At 39.6% G+C, this 18,824-nt stretch overlaps 1 protein-coding gene across 1 annotated transcript in view; it reads left to right on the top strand.

Moving 5' to 3' along the window:
- Positions 1–18,824, top strand: part of LOC149908293 (cadherin-AgCad1-like) — a 36,408-nt gene that overhangs the window by 13,347 nt on the left and 4,237 nt on the right. Inside the window, exons 19-34 of the mRNA XM_090102190.1 lie at positions 99–290; positions 959–1,080; positions 1,473–1,703; positions 2,091–2,216; positions 2,601–2,721; positions 9,473–9,570; positions 9,971–10,103; positions 10,431–10,535; positions 10,730–10,899; positions 11,673–11,771; positions 12,250–12,442; positions 12,881–12,990; positions 13,317–13,474; positions 15,933–16,139; positions 17,013–17,177; positions 17,655–17,763. Of these exons, the coding sequence (XP_089958316.1) occupies positions 99–290; positions 959–1,080; positions 1,473–1,703; positions 2,091–2,216; positions 2,601–2,721; positions 9,473–9,570; positions 9,971–10,103; positions 10,431–10,535; positions 10,730–10,899; positions 11,673–11,771; positions 12,250–12,442; positions 12,881–12,990; positions 13,317–13,474; positions 15,933–16,139; positions 17,013–17,177; positions 17,655–17,763 (2,339 nt within the window). The remainder of the gene's footprint in view (positions 1–98; positions 291–958; positions 1,081–1,472; positions 1,704–2,090; positions 2,217–2,600; positions 2,722–9,472; positions 9,571–9,970; positions 10,104–10,430; positions 10,536–10,729; positions 10,900–11,672; positions 11,772–12,249; positions 12,443–12,880; positions 12,991–13,316; positions 13,475–15,932; positions 16,140–17,012; positions 17,178–17,654; positions 17,764–18,824) is intronic.

Below are 18,824 nucleotides of genomic sequence, written 5' to 3'. Positions count from 1 at the left end.
AGCGGAGCATTGCGGGTGAAACCAACGAGCACAGCTAGTATCCACTAAATTTCATAACTCCAATATCATAACCATTATTTAATTTTTATTTTCACCAGAAATGTACCACACAGTGCGGTACCAGATAAACTACGCAGTAAACCCTCGTTTACGAGATTTCTTCTCAGTGGAACTTGATACTGGGCTGGTGCTGGTAGATTATACTGGGGATGAAGTACTGGATAGAGATGGGGATGAACCTACGCATAGGATCTTCTTTAATCTGATTGACAATTTTTATTCGGAAGGAGGTTAGTATATTTTTTGGGGTTACGAGATTTCTTCTCAGTGGAACTTGATACTGGGCTGGTGCTGGTGGATTATACTGGGGATGAAGTACTGGATCGGGATGGGGATGAACCTACGCATAGGATCTTCTTTAATCTGATTGACAATTTTTATTCGGAAGGAGGTTAGTATATTTTTTGGGGTTACGAGATTTCTTCTCAGTGGAACTTGATACTGGGCTGGTGCTGGTGGATTATACTGGGGATGAAGTACTGGATCGGGATGGGGATGAACCTACGCATAGGATATTCTTTAATCTGATTGATAATTTTTATTCGCAAGGAGGTAAGTGTCTTTTGGCATGGCTTATGTCTTGTTAATTTAAGAAATGTGTTGATAGATTATGTTGCATACGAATAACATTTAAGAAGCATTTAAGATAGACATGGACAATGCTAAGGTAATATTTTATTGTCTTGCTGCATTAGAAGTTGAACCGCTGTATTGTTTCGCACAGTGAAAAATCATCGAATAATATTTAAGTAATGGAACTATCTTTATTAACCAAATCTATGTGATAGGAAGAAAAAATTGCTAATTTCTCAAGAGAAGGACACATTTGAAGTTCACCACAAACCTAACAGACAAACAAATTTTACCACTCATTATAATCATCTTTCTCTCAATATAGATGGCAACAGAAACCAAAACACGACCGAAGTCCTGGTCGTACTTCTGGATGTGAATGATAACGCGCCAGAACTACCCGACCCGAGCGAACTGTCTTGGACCATTAGTGAAGGTCTGCAAAAGGTAGGGTCGTTTATTATCGGCAAAATGTGACAAAAATTAAATATTGAGCAATTTTTCCAAGTCATTGCTGTATTAATTTTTACACAAGATGTCGTACCAAGTTCAACCTTGTTAAAAATTATTTAATCGTTAAAAAATAATAGTATCTAATCACTGCTAAGAAAAGTTACATCAAAATTAGTTTAATTAGCTGGAAAAACTTGCATGAAAAAACCATACAAAAACTTGTGTATCAAACAGAGGATTTATTATCATGAATCTTTACTATATTTTAGCCATCAATATATATTTTTCAAAATATCTTCCTCCTACATGAATCCTCAATAACAACACCATCTTATATCTCAAAATAAACATAAATAAATACAAAAAATGCCATTTACCACCCTCAGGGTGAAAGGCTATCCCCCTTCATCCACGCGCCAGACCGCGACGAACCTAACACGGACAATTCCCTCGTTGGCTACGAGATCCTCAACCTCACTGCCACCAGGGATGTACAGCATCCGATGCTCTTCAGCATCATCACGATGAGGAATGAGGAACTGGAAGACAATGTAGGGGAGTTGGAGACAGCGGTGGATTTGAAAGGGTATTGGGGGACCTATAAGATTGGGATTAGGGTGAGCTTTCTGATCTTTAACTTAAATTTATTTAGGGTTCCATTTAACATTTTGTTTAGCTATCCAAGAATCTATAAAGAATGGTCAAGTTTTCATTTCATCATTCAATTCAAGTTCATTTTGCGAACTATCTCTCTCTCAAAGTCTCTTTTCTTTAAGTGTATAATTTCAGTCTGTTAATGAAAACATTTCTTGCCATTATTTTGTATTAGCTATTCAATACCCTTTAAATTCGTCAACAATAAAGACAATAGTCTTTTCGTCGCCCCTTTTTTAAATAGGTATTTTATTTATTCTGCCATTTCTTACACGATGTTTGCCTAAAACTTTTAAATATTTTTATGTCTTTTTAAAGTGTTTCATTTGCCAATAAATCTTTTTTATTAGGCCTACGACCACGGCATCCCGCAACAATGCTCTGAAGAAATCTACTCAATAATAGTGGAACCGTATAACTTCCACGATCCAGTTTTCGTGTTCCCGCTAGAAGAAACTGTACTCAGATTTGCTACGGTGGGTAGGTTTTATGTTATTTTGTATGAAAGCAAATAAAAATTTGTGTTGGTTTCATAGATGATCATCATCATCATCAGCCAATTCAGCCAATTTAGATTTAATTTCATATAAAAAGAATTGGTTGTTTATAAATAGTTTCCAAAATTTTTCCATAAATCGAATGATTTAAAGTAATGCAAAAATTGGGCAGGTTCTCTTTTTCAGTAGCAATTTTGCAAAAAAAATATCTAAAAACTTGATCAGAACTAAATGGTATGGTCTTATGATACATCAGGGCAAGGAGATCTTACCAAAATAATAATTGTAACAGTAAGATTAGGAAAATAAAAAGCATTATCTTTCACAGAATTTTATTAACATTTTAAAACATTATATTCTTAGGAACGAGCCGAGTTAAATAGTCTTCTGGTGAAAGTGAATGGACAATTCCTGGATCGAATCACAGCGACAGATGAAGATGGTCTTGAAGCTGGAATTGTTACATTCGAAGTTATTGGAGATGGTTTGTGAAATCTTATTTATATGGAACCTTTAATTTATCGTCGTTAAGATGTATCTTTTAAGTTAAATAAAACTACATGTGTGCAAATAAAATTGGTTCAGTAGTTTAGAAGTCCATAGCGGACAAATAACGTGACTCATTATCTTAATCGAAATTAACTAGGTGTTCAATACCGTCGTTTAGTTACGTTTAGTTCCTTATCGCAAACTAGATGGCGCCACGTTAGAATTGTTCGATCTTATAACTGGCTAGTGTTTTGTTTTTGTTATATCATGTATACTACTGTGTGTTGATTAATTAAATGCCTTACAACAGCAGTGGTGTTTTATTAGTGAATCCAAATATAGTGAATTAGTGACAGTGTACGCAGCGACATCTGGTGCCGAAACCCGGGAATAAAGGAATAATAAGGACTTGTAAAAACCGTGAGTAAAGTGAACTAAGTGGACAATAAAGACTTGTAAAAATTCAGTGTTGTGATAACTTGGACTTAGAAAAAATTAGCTTAAATATTAACTTAGAAAAATTTGATTAAATACTGGACTTAGAAGAAATTCGATAAAAATTAGTATGCATCTTGGACTTAGAAAAATTCAATAAAAATTAGTATGCATATGGGACTTAGAAAAATTTGATTAAAATTTGTATGAACACTGGACTTAGAAAAATTTGATAAAAATTTGTATACACTTTGGACTTAGAAAAATTTTGAATAAAATTAAAGATAGAAGAAATGGATCCATTCGTTGCTCAGCAAGTAGAGATACATGAACAAATAAATAAAAGTTTTTCAAATTATAAAAAGACCCCAAAAGAGAGACTGACAAACGTTTACATAGAAATAAAATTAGAATGTTTAGAGGCAAGTTGGAAGAAGTTTACCGAGAACCATTTGAATATTATATCAGTTGCATCAAAAAGGGAACGCGAAAAAACTCCCTATTTTACCGAAGAGATCTATGATAACCTAGAAGAAATTTATATTAGTTACAAATCAAAAATGAAAGTTGATCTTGGTTCCAGCTCAGCGGGCTCTTCTAAAGTCAGTCCATCGAACGTCACCTGTGCAGGCAGTGAAGTGAAGCTCCCACAAATACAGTTACCTACATTTTCGGGTAATTATGAAGAATGGCAGAGCTTCCACGACATGTTTGTCTCTTTGATAGATAGAAATCCATCATTAAGCCAGGTTCAGAAGTTGCATTACCTGAAATGTAGTTTAAAAGGCGAACCTGAGAATTTATTAAGGAGCTTATCGACTACTGATACAAATTATGAAGAGGCGTGGGACAGATTGAAGCGCAGGTATAATAACAAAAGATTCAATGTCAATGAAATTCTAAAACGTTTGGTCGGTCAAAAGCCTATGTCTAACGAGTCGGCTACAGCAATCAAACATCTTATCGATACCACGGAGGCATGTTTGAAGGCTCTAAAGAATTTAGATATTGAGGTGTCTTCGTGGGATGCGATCATTAATTTTTTAATAGTGTCAAAATTAGATTTAGAGTCCCGCCGCCAGTGGGAGACCGAGGCTGGCCGATCTCAAACCGACAGCATCCCAAAATGGAGTGAGCTCGTGACCTTCCTGGAAAGTAGATTTAGAACATTGGAGATGCTAGTAGGTGAATCTAAACCAAACATGAAGAATAAGATAAGTCCTAAGCAAACAAGACAAAAGGCGTTTCATATTATACAAGATAATAAAAAGGATACTTACAAAGAAAATAGTAAAGTCTGCGTATGCTGTTCAGATGCTCATTTATTATACCAATGTAAACAATTTGGAGGCAAGTCTCCCGAAGAGAGATATGAGTTTATTCAAGCCAAGAGACTTTGCTTCAATTGTTTCTCATCCAACCACAACGTGAGGAGCTGTCACCAGTCGACGTGTTGCCGGCGTTGTGGCAGAAGACACCACACCCTGCTGCATATAGAAAGAGATCCTCCTCCTGTGTCTGGGGAACCAAGTACGAGTACTAGCCACCAACCGACGAGTTTAGATGAGAATCGCCAGTATGATAAGAAAGTAGTAGCTCATTTTGCGAAAGATACACATCCGGTCAAAGTGCTATTAGCTACAGCATTAGCTAGGGTTAAATCAGCAAATGGGTGCGTCCAAACTGCGCGAATATTAATCGATCAAGGCTCTGAGGCCTCTTTTATTACCGAAAGTACTGTACAATATTTATGTCTTAAGCGTACACCAATAAATGGTTTAATAACTGGAGTAGGTGATGGTAAACTTAGATCTAAGCACATTGTTTCATTTGAGTTAGAATCACTACATAATCATGAATTTTCTGTTTCAGTAAATGCATATGTGTTGCCATCTTTAACATCGTTTCTTCCGTCGAGTAAGGTTTCCATTTTTGATTGGCCAGAGCTCAGTAGTCTACCGTTAGCAGATCCCAAATATGGTTCACCTGGTAAGATAGATATTATTTTAGGAGTAGATATTTTCAGTCAGATAATGTTGAGTGGTTTCTTGAAACATCCCATACATGACGGTCCTATTGCACAGAATACTCATCTTGGCTGGATCTTGTCGGGAAGAGTAGGCGAAAATGAAGAATCAAATCCTAGAGTAGTAAATTTACATTTACAGGTAAGAGAAGATAAGATTTTGACACAGTTTTGGGAAATTGAAAGAGAACCAGATTTAATAGGAAAGAAACTTACGAAGGAAGAAATCAGATGTGAAGAAATTTATGAGAGTACTACCACAAGAAATGAAGAAGGTCGTTATGTAGTGAGATTGCCATTTAAGGAGCCAGATCCAAAGTGTGTGTACGGAAATTCCGAGGAAGTTGCTTTGAAGAGATTTAAGGTATTAGAAAGAAAGTTTAAAAGGAATTCTGACTTGCACGCTGAATATGAGAAGGTTATAGTCGACTACCAGAATCAGAAACACATGGAACCGATTTTAAGTAAGGATAATATTGAGTATCCATTTTCCTTTTACCTACCTCATCACGCCGTGATAAGGGAAGACAAGGAAACCACCAAACTTCGTGTTGTTTTTGATGCGTCGTGCAAGGGGAATAATAACGTATCATTGAATGACACGTTACTCGTTGGACCTAAAATTCAACAAGATTTGCGCCACATTATAATGAGGTGGCGAACGCATATTTATTGTATTGTGGCAGACATCGTACAGATGTATAGACAGATAGTGGTACATGAAGATGATTCAAATTTCCAAAGAATTTTATGGCGAGCTGATCCATCACAACCCATACAACATTTTAAGCTATCGCGACTTACCTTCGGTACTGCTTGTGCCCCGTATTTGGCGGTTAAATCACTGCAACAATTGGCTCGAGATGAAGAGTTGAGATATCCACTTGCCGCAAAAATTACACTTGAAGATTTTTATATGGACGATTTGTTGACCGGTTGTAATTCAGAAGAGAAAGCTATAGATATTTATAAACAGATGAATCAATTGATGTCTAAAGGTGGGTTTAAGCTCCAAAAGTGGTGCAGTAATTGTCCAAAATTACTGAATCATATCGAAAATGATAATCAATCTTCAAAAGATACATTTATTTTTAAAATCAATGATACAATTAAGGTGTTGGGTATTTCCTGGAATAAAAACATAGATAAATTTGAGTATACTTACAACTTACCGGAGTTAGATGAGCCTGTAACCAAACGGAAAGTGTTGTCTGATATTGCGCGACTTTACGACCCTTTGGGTTGGGTTGCTCCAGTCCTTATTACGGCGAAGATCTTCATGCAAACACTGTGGAAATCTGGATTAAATTGGGATGAAAATCTTTCGTCAGAATTATTAAATCAATGGCTACATTTTAGAAAAGAGTTAGATGGTATTCGAGGTATAAATGTTCCTAGGTGGCTTTCTACAACGAATGATGGTCTAGTTGAGCTTCACGTATTTGCTGACGCTTCTCAGGTAGCTTATGCTGCTGTCGTCTACCTGAAAACCATGGACACCGAAGGTAATACTCACGTAAATGTAGTCACATCTAAAACTAAAGTCGCCCCAATTCAGAAGGAGATATCCATTCCGAGAATGGAACTATGCGCGGCGTTGTTGGCTGCCAAATTAATTTCTGAGGTTGCACAAGTACTGCAGGTACCTAAAGATAAGTTGTTTGCCTGGTCCGACTCGACCATAGTGCTTGCATGGCTCCGTGGAGAACCCAGCCGATGGACGACGTTTGTAAGCAACAGGGTCTCCGAGATTTTGACTGTTTTGGATAGTGATCAATGGAACCATGTTGCCACAGACCAAAATCCAGCCGATTGTGCCTCTAGAGGTATATCCTCTCGAGATCTAATCCATTATGATCTTTGGTGGCATGGTCCTAAGAGCCTACACGAAAACCATGTTTATAGTACACATTTGGATGTTGACACTGATGTTGAATTACGACCGTTAAAGGTACTTACCAATACGACGCGACCTGCTGAAGAATTTATATGGGAGCGGTTTTCAAATCTAACTAGAATGTTACGAGTTTTATCTTATTGTAGAAAATTTCTAAAACTGAGGGAACCTAAAGAATTAAGAGATATTAATAAAAGAATTACGACCAATGAAATGAACACTACATTAGATACAATTGTTAAAGCTACCCAAAGACTATATTTTGAGGATGAAATTAATAAGTTAATGTCTCGAGCCGGAAGTGTTACTAAAGGAAGTCCACTGCACACTCTTGCACCCTTTCTTGATGAAAAAGGGTTGCTAAGGGTGGGCGGTCGAATACAACTGTCTTCTGTGCAGTTTAATAAGAAACATCCTCTAATTATGCCCAGTGAGTCTCATCTCACTAGGTTATTAATATTGGATGCGCACCACAGAACACTTCACGGAGGTCCACAACTTATGATAAACTTCTTGAGAAGTAAATTTTGGATCCTACGAATTAGAGAAAAGGTCAAGAAGTGCTACAGAGAATGCATGACTTGCCTACGTTATTCTCGCCAGAATAACAACCAATTAATGGGCCAGTTACCTAAGGTTAGATTGACTCCGGATAAACCGTTTAGGTCATCAGGTGTTGATTTTACCGGATACATAGATATTAAGTTTTCGCCTGGTAGAGGATCGAAATCCTATAAAGGCTATATTTGCCTATTTGTGTGTATGGCGACTAAGGCGATCCACTTAGAGGCTGTGTCAGACCTTACCAGTTCTGGATTCATAGCTGCATTCAAACGCTTTGTGTCTCGAAGAGGGCACTGCCGCGATCTGTACAGCGACAATGGGACTAATTTCGTTGGTGCGGATAAAGAGCTGCGTAAAATGTTATGTCAAGCGAAATCAGAGTTGGCCGACGAAATTGCTAATTTACTTACCCAAGACGGAACCACTTGGCATTTTATACCACCACACGCGCCTAACTTTGGAGGGCTGTGGGAAGCTGGTGTTCGTTCAGCGAAAACACACCTGAAAAGAATAGTAGGAGACGCAATACTTACCTTCGAAGAACTGACAACCGTGTTGACCCAAGTAGAAGCGTGCTTAAACTCCCGTCCAATTTCTGCAATTAGTGATAATCCAGTTGACGAGATGCCCCTCACACCTGGGCACTTCTTAGTCGGTGAACCATTAGTTTTAATTCCTGAAAGCGATTATTCAAAGACCTCTCTCACAGGTCTTCAAAGGTGGAAACTTACTCAACGGATGGTTAATAATTTTTGGAAGACGTGGTCAAAAGAGTATTTAGTGACGTTAAATAATAGGTACAAATGGTTTTCAAAAAAGACAGAGCCTGACGTTGACGATATTGTTATTATAAGGGACCACAATATTCCTCCAGCTAAATGGTTGTTAGGGAAAATCGTTGAAAAACATCCGGGTAAGGACGACCTTACCCGAGTTGTAACAATTAAAACTAAGAACGGTCTTTGTAAACGTCCTTGTAATAAGTTATGCATTTTACCAAAGGCCTAGCTCATTAGTTATTGTATAGAATTCTGAGTTAAGTTAATATAGCAGTATTCTTTGTTCCTATTTTTTACATTGAAAAATGTTGTTGTTTAGAAGTCAATATTGTTTTAGTTCACTCTCAAGTTTATATTGTTTGCGTTGAGTTTAGATGTATGTAATAAGAGTTTCTATTGTTTACGTTGAGATGTTATAAGAATTACTTTGTGTTTATTATGTTAAATGTACTCTTCAACTGAATTGTTCTTTATGTTTCTTTTTGTTTAGAAAAGCACTAGGTGCTTTTGGTGGGCGGGATGTTCAATACCGTCGTTTAGTTACGTTTAGTTCCTTATCGCAAACTAGATGGCGCCACGTTAGAATTGTTCGATCTTATAACTGGCTAGTGTTTTGTTTTTGTTATATCATGTATACTACTGTGTGTTGATTAATTAAATGCCTTACAACAGCAGTGGTGTTTTATTAGTGAATCCAAATATAGTGAATTAGTGACAGTGTACGCAGCGACACTAGGTATCCTATCTTTTAAGATGGATAAAACTGTACGAAGTGTACAAAATATTATTAAAATTGGTTAAGTAGTTTAGAAGTCCATAACGGACAAACAACGTGCTACGTAATTTATTTATATTAAAACTAGCGGTCCGCCCCGGCTTCGCCTGTGGTACCTACATGTTTAAACTATCCTATCTCTCAAGTTGGATCGAACTGCGAATTTTATTATAATCGGTTAAGTGGTTTAGGAGTCCATTGAGGACAAACATTGCGACACGAGATAAATGACATTTCAAGTTTCAAAAAAGAAAATTATTAAAATTTCAGATGACGCCATGGAACATCTATACATATTGAATGACAGAGAAAATCAAGGAATACTGATGCTGAAAAAGTCCTTCAGTGAGAATACCAGAGAATTCCTTGTGAGTTTCAAAATTTTATCACAAGTCCTAACTAATGAGATCATACATTTGTTTTTGTACGGGATGGGGCGTAAATATAGCCAACTTTGTTGTGATCCTGCTCTTGTAGCCAACGTTGATATATTATGGAAAAAATTGGTTGTCTGTAAAGTCGGTTTACTGACGATAGTTGAACGTGACAACGTCCGATTGTGCTTCTTTGTCGCTCGTTCCGCGCTCTCGCTTTCACTTCAAGCCTTACATGGAACGCCTCAGAGCGAGGTAACGCCGCATGAGTCAAGTTTTTTCGTGCGTGCAGCCGGCTCAATCGAATTATAAGACGTTGTCACGTCAAAAAAATCTTCCCCAATAATATACATTGCCATCAAAAGTATAAAAAAAGTTAATTTTAATAAAACAGGTAACAATCCGTGGTACAGACGGAGGCAAAACGCCCGGTCCACGTCACACGGATATCTCCGTACGCGTCGTGTTCGTGCCCACTCAGGTCGACCCTGTGTTCCCAGTTGATACAACCACTGTGGCTTTTGTTGGTGAGTCAATTATTAAGGATATTAAAAGAAACAGGGAATAAGGTTCATATACCATTAAGGCACAATTAATAAGGTGTAACAATAAGTGACAAATATTTAGGGTAATATGTATAACAATAAGTCACAAATATTTGAGGTAATGTAACAATACCTAAGTCACAAATAAATAGAGTACCATAAGTAACAAGAAGTCACAAATAAATAGGGTAATATAACAATTATTCACAAATATTTAAGGTAATAATATAATTATAAGTCACAAATATTTGAACAAATTCAACAAGTTCTTTGTGGGAAATAGAAATAGCCACAGATTATGTTTCACAGAAAGAGAAGGTGGCCTCAAAGAAACGCAGCAGCTCGTTCTAGCAGAAGACCCGAAGAATTATTTGTGTAACGACGATTGTCATGACATTTTCTATAGAATACTCGGTGAGTTTACTAATGCACTTTAATTTCTTTTGCCAAAAAAAATGTATCAGATTATAAATAAAGTAAATTTTGTCAATAAAACTTTAACTTCTTATATTGTGTACACGACCGACTGATTTTTTAAATTGATTTATTTTGACACGTTTTTCTTCAAATCGAATCATTGTTTCCTTTAATAAATATAATTATTCCAGACGGCAACGACGAGGGCCACTTCGAACTGGACAGCACGCTGAACACACTGCGAGTGGTCCGCGAGCTGAACCGCGCTGTCTCTCAGCAGCACACGCTGCGAATTGCAGCCAGCAACTCAGCCACTGCGAACGTCGCGTTACAATCCTCTATACTCACCGTGATCGTCAATGTGAGTCATAATTTATGCCTGATTATTATTATCATTTTACTCATTAGGTACTGTTTTTATATCTGCAATACAGACGGAATAATCGCTTGTGCACACTTAACGATTACACCCTGTATAGCGTATACATATTCCAATGGTGAAAGAATTTTTAAAATCCGTCAAATAGAATAGCGCGACCAAACCAACAAACAAACTTTATGTTATTAATTTACGTATAATGGCTGTAATAAGTATCAACTCAAAAGATCTCACATGAAATCAATTGAACGATGATATTTTGTGACTTAACCAAAGCGTTTGACTGTGTATGTGTAGAACATTCCACTTTCACTTTATTGTATAAACTCTAATTACTATGCAATAAAACATTTAGCTCAGTTTCGCATTGTTTCATACATACCATTGGCGTTAATGTTGAAAGATTTTACGGTGCGTCAGTTAATATGGGTGTTACCCAGGGATCTGTTTTAGGTCCCTTTTTGTTTTTAGTATATACTAGCGGTCCGCCCCGGCTTCGCCCGTGGTACATGTTTACGTTTTCTCTACATAAGAACCATCCTCGTACTTCAAGGAATATAATAAAAAAAGAATTATCGAAATTGGTTCAGCCGTTCTCGAGTTATGCGCTTACCAACACATTTTGCGATTCATTTTTATATATAAGAAGATTAATGATTGAATGATAATGTAAATATACATAATACAAGAGTAAATGAAAAAAAATTGTCTTTTAAGTATTTCAAGGTCAATTAAGAAAATTTCATTACTTACAGGTTCGAGAGGCAAACCCTCAACCATACTTCGACAGGAAACTGTACACTGGAGGCATTTCGACAATGGACTCCATCAACAGGGTGATACTCACTGTTTCGGTAAGTACTCGTTATCTGTCAATTATGAAATGTTATGTTTTACAGAATTAACTTTTTTGGCTTTTAATTTTCTATTTTTGTAATTTGTGTTTGTGGTACTTGATATGTGGGTTTTTACATGATGAATATTATCGTACTTTGAATAGATTATAATTATGGTGTATTCATTGATAATTGTTGGGCGTTTTGTTTAATTTTCTGAAGAGAATACTTGATATAAATTAAAATGTTTTATATAAATTTATAAAGAATAGAAAAAATTCGATCACGAGGCGGGACTCGAACCCGCATCCTTTTACGCCATTCCGGGGCGGATGCCTGACCAACTCAGCCACTCGCGACCCGCCAGAGCAAATTATTAAACTTAAAAATTGAATATTATTGAACGTAACGTTAGGAGCTACAACCTGCAAGATAATAATTAATAATGGACAAGATAATTTTTGTACGCCATTCAAACAAACCTGCTACCCTACAGGCGCAGCACTCAGAGAACGCCCCAATCACGTACTCCATAGACTGGGAGTCCATGGTAGCTGACCCGAGTCTTGCAGCTGTACAGCAGTCTGCATTCAATCTGCAGGCGGGCAGTGGTGTGCTGACGCTGAACATGCAGCCCACCGCCAGCATGCATGGAGCGTTCCAGTTTGATGTACGGGCCACGGACCCTGGTGAGTAGCTGGTGTTTGTGCAGCTAGAGCTCATGCAGCTTAACCAAAGTCTGTCGTTTTAGTTTGCAGCTACAGCAACAGTATCCACTCTGAACTCAAGCTTATGGTTTTGCAACATTTGTTGCCTGAAATAAATAAATTATGGGCATATTCGGCTATAGGCATATGTTGCACTCTTGCTACAGCTGCCTTGCTGATGGATCTTACGTATTTTGTTTTGCTCCTGGAAAGGGATATTCAGAAATATAATTATGGTTTGTTTTCACACCTGTAGTAACACTCGGTGAATTCGAATAATATTGTGTATGGGAAACAATTGATAACCAGAAAATTACAATAACAAACACTTCAGGACACTGTGATAAAAAACTCTGTGAAGTCAAAGTTCAAACATAACAGTCTTTATAATTTTTTTCATATGAAATATTTTTTCAACAGCGGGAGCCTATGATACAGCGGAGGTGAAGATCTACCTGATATCATCACAGAACCGCGTGTTCTTCATCTTCTTAAATACGCTTGAGCAGATTGAAGGCAAAGTAGACTTTGTAAGTTTGCACTTTTCACATTTGTTTTAGCTACTAATTTGCTGAAGATATTAATAATATTTAGTTTTATAGCATACTTTATTAATGAGAAATTATTAAAGAATAGAAAAATTAGTTTATGAATTTTTTTAAGTAAAAAGAAGAGAGTATGTGCCAAGTACACGTGTCAGAAGTGAAAATTTCTTGGTAAGATTTAATGATATAACAAAATCGTCGCCTTTTCTCCATGACGTGATGGTATTGCTGTGTCGCGACTTTTACTCTCAACGTGTCTACAAAAGTTTGACTTTAAAAATTGAAAATATATCACTAATTTCCAACACCAGATATCGAGCACATTCAGCGTGGGCTTCCAAATGACATGCAACATCGACCAAGTGTTGCCAGCCGCTGACGAGGACAACATAGCGCGCCCCGACCGCACTGAGGTGCGCGCGCACTTCCTGCGGGACCAGGAGCCCGTCAGCACGGACGTTATCGACACGTGAGTAGTTACATAGTACACAGTGAACAAATGTGCCACATCGACCAAGTGTTGCCAGCCGCTGACGAGGACAACATAGCGCGCCCCGACCGCACTGAGGTGCGCGCGCACTTCCTGCGGGACCAGGAGCCCGTCAGCACGGACGTTATCGACACGTGAGTAGTTACATAGTACACAGTGAACAAATGTGCCACATCGACCAAGTGTTGCCAGCCGCTGACGAGGACAACATAGCGCGCCCCGACCGCACTGAGGTGCGCGCGCACTTCCTGCGGGACCAGGAGCCCGTCAGCACGGACGTTATCGACACGTGAGTAGTTACATAGTACACAGTGAACAAATGTGCCACATCGACCAAGTGTTGCCAGCCGCTGACGAGGACAACATAGCGCGCCCCGACCGCACTGAGGTGCGCGCGCACTTCCTGCGGGACCAGGAGCCCGTCAGCACGGACGTTATCGACACGTGAGTAGTTACATAGTACACAGTGAACAAATGTGCCACATCGACCAAGTGTTGCCAGCCGCTGACGAGGACAACATAGCGCGCCCCGACCGCACTGAGGTGCGCGCGCACTTCCTGCGGGACCAGGAGCCCGTCAGCACGGACGTTATCGACACGTGAGTAGTTACATAGTACACAGTGAACAAATGTGCCACATCGACCAAGTGTTGCCAGCCGCTGACGAGGACAACATAGCGCGCCCCGACCGCACTGAGGTGCGCGCGCACTTCCTGCGGGACCAGGAGCCCGTCAGCACGGACGTTATCGACACGTGAGTAGTTACATAGTACACAGTGAACAAATGTGCCACATCGACCAAGTGTTGCCAGCCGCTGACGAGGACAACATAGCGCGCCCCGACCGCACTGAGGTGCGCGCGCACTTCCTGCGGGACCAGGAGCCCGTCAGCACGGACGTTATCGACACGTGAGTAGTTACATAGTACACAGTGAACAAATGTGCCACATCGACCAAGTGTTGCCAGCCGCTGACGAGGACAACATAGCGCGCCCCGACCGCACTGAGGTGCGCGCGCACTTCCTGCGGGACCAGGAGCCCGTCAGCACGGACGTTATCGACACGTGAGTAGTTACATAGTACACAGTGAACAAATGTGCCACATCGACCAAGTGTTGCCAGCCGCTGACGAGGACAACATAGCGCGCCCCGACCGCACTGAGGTGCGCGCGCACTTCCTGCGGGACCAGGAGCCCGTCAGCACGGACGTTATCGACACGTGAGTAGTTACATAGTACACAGTGAACAAATGTGCCACATCGACCAAGTGTTGCCAGCCGCTGACGAGGACAACATAGCGCGCCCCGACCGCACTGAGGTGCGCGCGCACTTCCTGCGGGACCAGGAGCCCGTCAGCACGGACGTTATCGACACGTGAGTAGTTACATAGTACACAGTGAACAAATGTGCCACATCGACCAAGTGTTGCCAGCCGCTGACGAGGACAACATAGCGCGCCCCGACCGCACTGAGGTGCGCGCGCACTTCCTGCGGGACCAGGAGCCCGTCAGCACGGACGTTATCGACACGTGAGTAGTTACATAGTACACAGTGAACAAATGTGCCACATCGACCAAGTGTTGCCAGCCGCTGACGAGGACAACATAGCGCGCCCCGACCGCACTGAGGTGCGCGCGCACTTCCTGCGGGACCAGGAGCCCGTCAGCACGGACGTTATCGACACGTGAGTAGTTATATAGTACACAGTGAACAAATGTGCCACATCGACCAAGTGTTGCCAGCCGCTGACGAGGACAACATCGCTATTACAGTTTAAAACTGTAACGATCGCCTTTAACACCGAAATGAGTTATAAGCTCAGGGACACCGTGTAAAGAAAACTTTTAAATTTTTGCTTCAACCTTGAAATTTTTCAGTCTAAAAAATCAACTATAAAACAAAATAGTGGATAGCTAGCTAATAAAAGGATTTAGTTTAAAAAAAAAAGACGGAGCGTTTCTCAATTTGACAGATCGTATAATAGAGAGAGAGAGGTTACAGAATAAAACTACTCTTAGACATAGGTTACACGCTCAGTCTGGCGTCAGTTCAGTCCATCAGTCTGCTCAGAATGACGGGAGAATTATCGTCTAACCGGTTGACTGACGAATTGATGGTTCAGAATGACAAAAATACCGTAATAATAACCGTGCTTTTCATCCATCATTCTGGCATCAGTCTAAGCCGGATCAAACTGATGGACTGAACTGACGCCAGAATGAGCGTGTAACCCAAGAAGCTTATATCTAATACACTGGAGATTGCACTATGACCATTAACTTGTAACAAGAAAATATGACGTTGAATGACGCCTGTATGTTTTTTTTTTCCGTTTCACACCAACTTGCCAAAGTTAATGGTCATAGTGCAATCTCCAGTGTATTAGATATAAGCTTCTTGGTGTAACCTATGAATTAATTTGACTCATTATGTCCAGGATCCGAAGTGACAGCCAATTGCTGACCAGCATCCAGCGAACTCTGAGCACGGAACTGCTGGTGCTGCAGGACCTGGTGACGGGGGATATCCCCTCGATCAGTGCTGACACCAGCGCCCTGATGGTGCTGGTGCTGGGGGCGTTGGCAGCAGCTCTGGCACTGCTGTGCTTGCTGCTGCTTGCTGCCTTCGTCTATAGAACCAGGAAGTGAGTGCTTATACCTGAAATTTTTTAAGCTATTGCATAGCTTCTATCGCGGGCCTTGAGCGCGGGGACCGAATCCAGAAATTCCGTAACGAAAAAACCTCACGCTCCCCACGGGGACGGGCGCGGAGGTGTGGCTCGAAGGCATAGCATGCAATAGCTTTACCGCGGCAGTCCCCGAGTGTCACAAGTGAAGAATTAATTATCGCTCTGGCGGGTCACGGGTGGCTGAGTTGGTAAATCATCCGCCCCGGATTGGCGCGAAAGGATGCGGGTTCAAGTCCCGCCTCGGATCGAATTTTTTCTATTCTATAAATTTTTTCATTTATAAAGCATTTGAATGCCATTTAACCAAAAATATCAAATTCATTTTTTTTCTCTTAAAGGTTTGAGAGATTCATCACATAAGTACTGCAAAATGGTATTTCATTATCTGTTTTATATAATATTAAAAAACGAATACTACATCTACTAGTTACTGGATAGTGTGCGCGGGCTAAATGTAGATATTTGTAGTTAAATTATGGATAATTTTATAAAATTTTATCCATAAATTACAAGTTTTGTATCCTTATTTTCAAACATGTAACGCGTGTAAATTTATTTTTCCAATATTTTTTGAAGTGAAAACTTCTTTAGCGGCGTTGAGCACTTTTTCTGTAATGGGTATAAAATCTTAAATTCGCGTCAGGACACGTGACCTGATCGAAAAAGCGTAAGACGGATGTTTTTTTTTTTTAGCCCTTATATTCCATGTGTAAGACGGGTGCCATTCCAAAATATCAAACATGCTCAACGTTAATAATCAAGTTTTCACTTCTGCCGGCACTCCCCCAGTGCAACCTGTCTTTTTTTTTAATAATATACTCGCTCCAGGTTAAACCGTCAGCTACTCGCTCTATCCATGACCAAGTACGGCTCCGCTGACTCCGGGCTGAACAGGCTGGGGCTGGCGGCGCCCGGCACCAACAAGCACGCGGAGGCCGGCTCCAACCCCGTGTGGAACGAGGCGCTGAAGGCACCCGACTTTGATGCACTCAGGTGAGTGTGTGAGTGTGAGTTGGTGTGAGTGTGAGTTGGTGTGAATGTGAGTTGGGTGTGCGTGTGAGTTGTTGTGAGGGTGAGTTATTGTGAGTGTGAGTTGGGTGTGAGTGTGAGTTGAGTGTTAGTGTGAGTTGAGTGTGAGTGTGAGTTGGGCGCACTAACCTTATGATATACATTACTTTTTCCAACTCATACTCACACCAAACTCAGTGGGAGTTGTGAGTGTGAGAGAAGGTTAGTACGTGTAGTTTAATAAGGTATTGTGGTATTTTACGGACTATGCTAAGAAAGTTTGGTTTTGATTTTTATACGAACTCACGACAAGGATACGACTATCTCGAAAGATTTTTAAATAACAAATTCAGAAATTTTCTTAAAGAAACTAAAACTTTATTAAAAAAATAACCTTCGGTACGAAAGACTCTCAATAAAATCACACAAAACTTATTTTAATATTTGTTCAATAAATTCCAGCGAGGATTCGGACGACTCGGACCTGATCGGTATCGAGGATCTGCCGCAGTTCAGCGCTGACTTCTTGCCACCCGAAGCGGCAAACACACAGAAGTTTGGAAAACACCAGGTATAAAAAATAAGAATCACGTAAATCGGTTCAGAAACCTCTGTTTAATCGGTGTACATACAGTAAAAAAAATATACCGGCCGAATTGTAAACCTTCTTTTTTTTAAGTCGGTCAAAAAGTTATCATCATTTCACTCAAATTTGCTCACACTCATATTTATATTCATTAACACTCCCGCGAACACACATACTCACACGAACATTTACTCACACTAACATTTACACATTCACATATTTACAAACAAACTAACACTCACAAACAAACTTACTCATTTTACATACACTCACAGACAAGCACATTTCGTCCCCTTTAACGTCTATTTTATTTTATTCATTACAAAAAGATCCTATCTCCATATCAGAAAGACCTTGTTTTATAAATTCAAAATAGATTTTTTGAATAATTATATCCATATGTATTTATTTATTTATTTATTTGCATACAATTCGGATATCGCAGATCCATATTTTGTTAGTAAAATAAAAACCTAAGTATTAGTGTTAATAATTATATCTAAAAAACTAAAAACTAAGTCCTAATAACTAATAACTAAATCCACCATAGGACACTCTACGCATAGACAAGTCGCTTTGATGCAACAAGTGTACGCACAAAGTGTCCCATGATCCCGGTTTTCGTACGCGTCAGACTAACTTATTTTACATCCCTAAAGTTAATACTAATTATGCACGAAACGGTGTGTTAAATCGCATTATGCGTGTATACAACGCAGAGTACACAAGTGCTGACATTTTCTTACTCTCTAAACAACGCTTTGCTAATGAAATATCTAAAATAAATGGTTATTTAAACAAGCACTAGCACACACGCACACACCTACACGCACGCACACACACACACACACACTCACACACACACTCACACACACACTCACACACACACACTCATATGCACACACACATACCTACATGCGCTCACACACATTGGGTAGCTGAGTGTTATTTTGTTGTAGTTGTTTTTATGTTTTTTTTTTTTTTAATATTGTTGTGTACCTTTCTAGTTTGTGGTTTATTCTTAAGAATAATAATATGTTGTAATC

Source organism: Colias eurytheme, chromosome 5 (assembly GCF_061535395.1).
Source record: "Colias eurytheme isolate Ceu_HAF_F1 chromosome 5, ilColEury1 Martin Lab GWU primary, whole genome shotgun sequence".
NCBI classification, from domain to species: Eukaryota; Metazoa; Arthropoda; class Insecta; order Lepidoptera; family Pieridae; genus Colias; species Colias eurytheme.
This window is presented reverse-complemented; position numbering and strand designations above follow the sequence as displayed.